Source organism: Gekko japonicus, unplaced genomic scaffold, assembly GCF_001447785.1.
Source record: "Gekko japonicus isolate JY-2015 unplaced genomic scaffold, Gekko_japonicus_V1.1 scaffold173, whole genome shotgun sequence".
NCBI classification, from domain to species: Eukaryota; Metazoa; Chordata; class Lepidosauria; order Squamata; family Gekkonidae; genus Gekko; species Gekko japonicus.
Genome location: NW_015161407.1, coordinates 715,121 through 721,777, shown reverse-complemented (window position 1 = coordinate 721,777; position 6,657 = coordinate 715,121). Strand labels below are relative to the sequence as shown.

The 6,657-nt window shown below is 42.9% G+C and overlaps 1 protein-coding gene across 1 annotated transcript in view; it reads left to right on the top strand.

Moving 5' to 3' along the window:
• COL25A1 (collagen, type XXV, alpha 1) overlaps positions 1-6,657 on the top strand; it is a 450,407-nt gene that overhangs the window by 416,665 nt on the left and 27,085 nt on the right. Inside the window, exons 33-34 of the mRNA XM_015426262.1 lie at positions 394-447; positions 5,918-5,944. Coding sequence (XP_015281748.1) covers positions 394-447; positions 5,918-5,944 — 81 coding nt within the window. The remainder of the gene's footprint in view (positions 1-393; positions 448-5,917; positions 5,945-6,657) is intronic.

The following is a 6,657-nucleotide window of genomic DNA, read 5'->3' as shown; positions in this document are numbered from 1 at the left end:
GATTCAAATACCCACTGAGGGGCAGATTATGTGTTATATGATCTATGTCATTGTTTTTTCTGACTCATGTGCAGCTGTTCAGGCTATTTCTTCAGGACAGTGGGAAGAACAGAGTTGCTCAAATATCTCTCAAGCCCACCCAAAGATGCTGTTTACTTCACAGGGGAAAGAAATGCAACTATCTCCTTCTTAGCTATAGTGTGGCCCTTGGCCATGAGGTTCACTGGATGACCTTTAGCTACTCATTATCTCTCAGCATAAACCACCTCATGGGATTGTTGTAAAGAGACAAAATGGATGATGCCACACATACAGTCCTAGGCCTAGCAAGGGGGATGGACACAAGCCTAATAAGCTACATAGGGAAAACCTCTTCTCCATATTGTGTTTCAGGGTGAAAAGGGAGTTCCGGGAGATCCTGGGCCCAGAGGACCATATGGCTTGCCTGTAAGTTATATGACACTTTTAGAAAGTGCAATTTCCAGAAATCCTTGATTAAGTTGTACTTGTTTGGTGACCATTCATCACACAGAAACGCAATTAGTTTGGGTATCCCAAGGTCACTTCTCTGGAGGCCATTACTTATATGAAGTTCGGGCAGATTCATGCAGTCACATATATCTGTGTAAAAGTAACAGAGTCATTCTGACATAAGTAAATAACAATGAGAGAATCCAGAATGAAGAGTTCCTCCACCATGTGTGACTCCTGCCATTTCCATTGTGTGTTGTGACTTGTCTCAGGGTACCAGAATGTAATGACAGGAATTCAGGAACATGCTGTTCCCCCCTCCTTAAAGATCTGAAGTGATCAGAAGTTTCTGCAGTACAGAAGAAAAATCAGCTTTCATTTATGCAAAATACTTTGTTCTTAATTTTTTTAACTTTAATATGGAGAAAAGTTGATATAGGCTGTCAGGGGTCATTTTGTAGAAAAAGAGGTGCAGGGGCTCATTAGCATAACTCATTAGCATAACTTATTTGCATATGCCACACACCCTGACATCACCGGAAGTGTGTCAGAAGGCAACACCCACCGCTCAGGCTCCACTAGACTGTTTTGTATTGCTAGCTATTGGGGGGTGGGGGGACATGCAGATCTGTCCTTGCAGAGGAGGGAGAGCTTGTACCTGATTAAAACTTGGTTTTAAAGGTGCCACTGGATTGTTTTGGACTGGGGGGCTGGGGGGGGGGTTCTGCAACTTACCTGGCTGCTTCTTGCTCTGACTGAGGGCTGCTGGGAACAGGGGGGGGGGCTTGTTGCATGTGCCTGCCGCCTGGGCTCTTTACTGCCGGAGCTCCGCTCCTGTGCGCTCCTGCAGGAAATTACCCCTGTAGGCTGTGGTCACACACACTAAATAATCACTTTCAATCCACTTTCAGTGCACTTTCCAACTGGATTTTGCCAGATCACACAGTAAAATCCAGTTGGGAAGTGCACTGAAAGTGGATTGAAAGTGGATGGTTTAGTGTCTGTGACCACAACCTATATCAACTTTTCTCCAAATACAAGTGTGTGTGACTGCAGCCATAGTTTCATTTTTGACACACACAACCACCACATTTTCCTGTTATGCAAAATGCCTTGTGCAAATTGATTTGGAACTGTATAAAAGAAGATGAGATAAGTAAAAACTTTGCGTACAAACTGTATTCTATGATGCACTTTTACAATATGAGTAAAATGTCCTGTGTTTCAGATTATGCATGATTTTGGTTTTGCTTTGGATAAATATCTTAATGTTCATATTGATTTTAATTTTTCTAAACTTGTAGAAACAAAAATAAGGATGTAGGCTCCACAATAGATGTTAATGGCATAAGTATTTACTTCTGTACCCTGAACAAAAAATTGTGCTACATTTATCTGATCATTTGAAAACTTCAGAATGGATAGAAATAGAAGTTCTTCGGGGTCAATTTAAAACTTAATAAGCTCCTCTAGAAACTGTGTAATTAGGGCTGCCAAGCTCACAGTGGGAGCAGGGAATCCCCCACCCCCAGATCTCCCCATTTTTAAAAAACATGCAACCTTGTGTACTTACTGAAATTCTTACCAGAATTGACAAAGGTAGCTCTAAGAATCACCAGAAACTCTGTGGTAAAACTATAGAGGTTTACCATAAAGCTTCTGGCAATTCTTAAAGGGACCTTTGTCACTCCTGGTAAGAACTTTTAAATAATTGTTCTCCCGCAACACTTCACCCCAACAAACACACGCACACCCTGTGTGCCAGTTTGGTGTAGTGGTTAAGAGCAGTGGACTCGACCCTGGAGAACTGGGTTTGATTCCCCACTCCTCCACATGAATCCAACTGGATGGCCTTGGGTCAGTCACAGCTCTTTCAGAACTCTCTCAGCCCCACCTACCTCACAGGTTGTCTGTTGTGGAGAGAGGAAGGGAAGATGATTGTAAGCTGCTCTGAGACTCCAACAGGTAGTGAAACACAGGGTATAAAAACCAACTCTGTGGCTCTGCCTGACAACTCTAGTGTACATAACAATCAGACCAGAGTTAGTAGTGATGTATCTGCTGTTGCTTCCACTGTGAATATAGCTTATAGCCCAACTACACATAACATGAGAGATATGAGACTGGCACTCTCAAAATTTTCATTATTACTTAAAACAACAGAGGGAGTCATTTTTGGAGGTAGTAACACAGTGCAATGCTAAACAGAGCAACAGCCTTCTAAATCTATTGAAGTCAATGGGCTTGGAAGGTGTAACTCTGGGGAAAGAATTTATAGTGCAATCCTAAACAAATTTTTCTTTTCCACAACCCAACCCCCTATTAGCAAACCTAAAACCCAACAAATATCCCAATGTGTGCAGATCGTTATATGGAAACTAGGGTTACCAGCCTCCAGGTGGAGCCTGGGGATCTCCCAGAGTTACAAATAATCTCCAGATGACAGAGATAGTTCCCCTAGAGAATTTGGCTAAAAGGTAGACTCCATGACATTATACCCTGCTGAGGTCCCTTTCTTCCCCAAGCACACACACACACATCCAAATCTCCAGGAATTTCCCAACTTGGGAAATCCCATGATGCTTTGCTCATGTTTTCAACATTGATGCTGCAACTGTATGCATGTACTTTTTAAGCTCTCGGGCGATCTCAAATACTAGAGCCCTACAAACCCTTAGATCTAAGTCCCTAAAAAGTATATAGTTTGAATCTACACAGTTATTGGAGAAGTGATGGCAGGTGCTTAGACGCCATTCGTCAGGCCTGAATAAGAATAGTTTCGGTCAGAGGTGTCGGAACTCATTTGTTATGAGGGCCAGATCTGACATAAATGGGACATTCTCAGACCAGGCCATGTGAGTCTTAAAATGTAATGCCAGGTAGCGGTGATATAAACTTAAAGGACACAGACAAACACAACTAAAAATTTACTACCAGTTTCAGGGTAAGCATCAAGTTGATGTGCCATCACTGCAAGACCCTAGCTGCAGAGGAAAACCCACATAGGTAGACTGGAGAGCCAGCAGTGCAGCACTGGGCTGATGCCCCCATGCTGCCTGGAGTGGGGAGCAAACCCTTTCCCCAGATTGCTCTCATGGTCAATACTCTGAGCCTAGAGCCCAGGAGAAAACATGAAATGGCTGAGCATTGCGAGCTTCTCCCTCCCCCCTCAAGTCTACTTAGAGTGGAAGTGGCTCTCTCAGGTTGAAATCTTTCTCATAAGCCACAGCCTGATCCTTTTAACTGGAGGTGCCAGGGATAGAGACTGGGACTCTCTGCATGCCAAGCAGAGGCTCTTCAACTGAGCCACAACCCCTCTCCCCCAATCTGAAATCAACATGAATGAGCCCAGCAAAAAAAAAAAAAGTAAACAGAAACACACCGACCTACTTTAGCAAGGCAAAGCACAGAAGAGGGGAGGGGGAGCCAGGTGCACCCAGGAGTTCCAAGGCCGGAGCCCAGCAAAAAAATTAGCAACACAGACCAACTGTAGCAAGGCAAAGCATGGGGGAGGAAAGGGGGAGGTGGAGCCAGTTGCACCCAGGAGAGCAAAGGCAGGGGTCCAGCAACAAAGAAAAGAAAAGAAACACAGACCGGGTGTAGCAAGGTGAAGCACGGAGAAGGCGAGGCGGAGGTGGAGCCATTCACACCTGGCAGAGCCAAGGCAGCCGAGCAAAAAAAAAAAAAGTAGAAGCACAGGCACAGCAAGGCAAAGCATGGAGGAGCTGGGGGGAGGCAGAGCCAAGGCATAACAAGCCCACTTGCTCATGGGCTGGATTAAAGCCCTGGGCGGGCCGGTTCTGGCCCATGGGCCGTACATTGGGCACCCCTGGTTTAGGTGATAAAATTTAGAAAGTATGTAGATTATTCTTTTCAGAGTTGAAAGTTGAAACCTTTGCTCTACACATGGATTGTATAATAATTTCTCCAGGGAAATGCATTCCATACAGAGATTTTGTAACATTTTAACATTCCAATTCTAAACAGTGACCTTAATAGCCCTGTTTACTTAGACCTATTACGATTGCCTTGTCCTGAGGCTCAAAAAGCGATCCAAATCCTTACATTTTACCCTGGAGCAAATAATAGTGCAAAAAAGGCTTTTTCAGATTGAGCCTTTACACTTTCTTATGCTGCAAGATATAAATCCCAGAAACCCTAAGTGACAATAGGGTGGGAAAGATTGTTGCCATGTTTTAAGTTAGTGCCTGAAATCAGACAGCATGATAAATGCTGATAGAACAAAGGCCTGGAAGGCCTTGATAATCATCATAAGTGTTTTCCTAGTATAGCTGCTTCTTGTGGTCATGTTCCTGATTGAAACCTACCCTTTTTAGTTGACCCTCATTATATTCACGATATTTCTGAATTGTAACGGACATTATGGTTCTTCTGCAATTGTGCCTAGTGGCATCTCTCATTAGAGGAATGTCTTCCAAACTAACAATGGGACATGTCCAGAATAGACATTCCTAGCTTCACACTTCTATGGTGTGCATAATTAAAATTTATTGTAGATGACAGAACAGACAATACTGGAACACGCTCTCTGATGGCGTCCTCTCGCCAAAGCTCAAGACTTCAGTGTAGCCCTAGGGTCGCAAACCTCCAGGTGGTTCTTGGAGATCTGGAATTACAGCTGATCTCCAGGCTACAGAGATTGGTTGTCCTAGAGAAAATGGCTGTCTAGGATGGCATACTCTATGGCACCACGTCCCTGCTGAGCTTCTTCCCCTCCCCAAATCTCCCTTTCCCCCAGGCTCCAGCCAAAGTCTCCAGGAATTTCACAGTCCATAATTGGCAACTCCTATATCTCTATTGCCATTTTTGCTTTAAGATAACTCCTGTTTTGTATACACAATCCCACATCGTAATAAAAAGAACATTAGGCATTTTTATATTATATCACAAGTATATTGCTGCATTCAAGTCACAGCCCTCCGCATTCTTTCTTGGTGTCAAGAGCAGAGGGGCTTACTACTACAAGAGCAGAGACACATGCCTAAAATGAACAGCTTAGGTTTGCTACCTGCTGGGTAGTAAGATAGGGTCAGCACAGCTGTTCCTATATTGTAGAGTGTTGGAAAGGAGGCTGAAAGAATGATGGCTCATCCAAAGCTACCTTGCTGAGGTGAGATTTGCACTGGAGGCTTTCTTATAGCTCACCCTGTTCCTTGTTAACCGCTGAACATGCTCTATAAAGTATCAGTTCTCTGTGAAATATGTGCTTCATATTATGTTGTTTACAGAGATTGGTATCTTTTTAAAATGTCTCCTCTCTGATTGTCCTTCATTTAGAGCTTCTGTGCTTTTAAAAAATATGAAGATTCATGCACTTTATACAGGACACAATTGCTGCATATCTGAATCGTCCTGGTGGACATCTCACCAGATCTCTGACTAACAGCCATAAAACTTAACATCATTTCATATGATTCTTTACTAGGGCAAAGATGGAGAACCTGGCCTTGATGTAAGTAATATTTATTATCAGTTTCTATGGTAGGTAAAGTTTCTTTGAAATAATAGTTGCATGCTTGATGCATGTTGATTTGTTTTCCCATTTGGTGTGCATGATGATCATGCAGAGAATATACTAAACATTGCATTGTTGTTTTCCTTTAAACAATGGTAGAAAAAGAATAACAGCCGTGTAAGAACAATGCTGAGCAAGGGTAGTCTTGTAAAGTCTTCCACCATAAGTAGCACCACCAGTAAGCACCTGCAGAAGCTGATGATGAGTAGAGCACCTGAAGTGCTCTACTTTCCTGAGTCCCAATCCGTAGATGCAGCTGGAGATACCTGAAAATATGACCACAGTGCACCACACAGCACTGCATTCATTTGACAGGCTCCCTGTGAGATTCTGGTGACTACAGACTAAAACACCTGTAACAACAAGTTGATTTAGAAAATAGTTAAAATCTTCCAGGAAGATCCATGTAGTTCATGTGTAGAAGTTCTGTATAGTTGCCCTTTTGAACTTGTGTGTGTGAAATGCATTTAAGTTTATTGATTCTTAAATTGCAATTGAAAATTCAATCTCTTGCAGTTGGCGAAGTTCACTGTAACCTTTTCTCAGTGACAATTACCTTTTTGGCTTTTCTCTTCTGCCAGTGTGCATTTGGGAATACAGGGATCATTATCTATACGGGTGTTTTCCGTATCTTTATCTTCCTGAACACT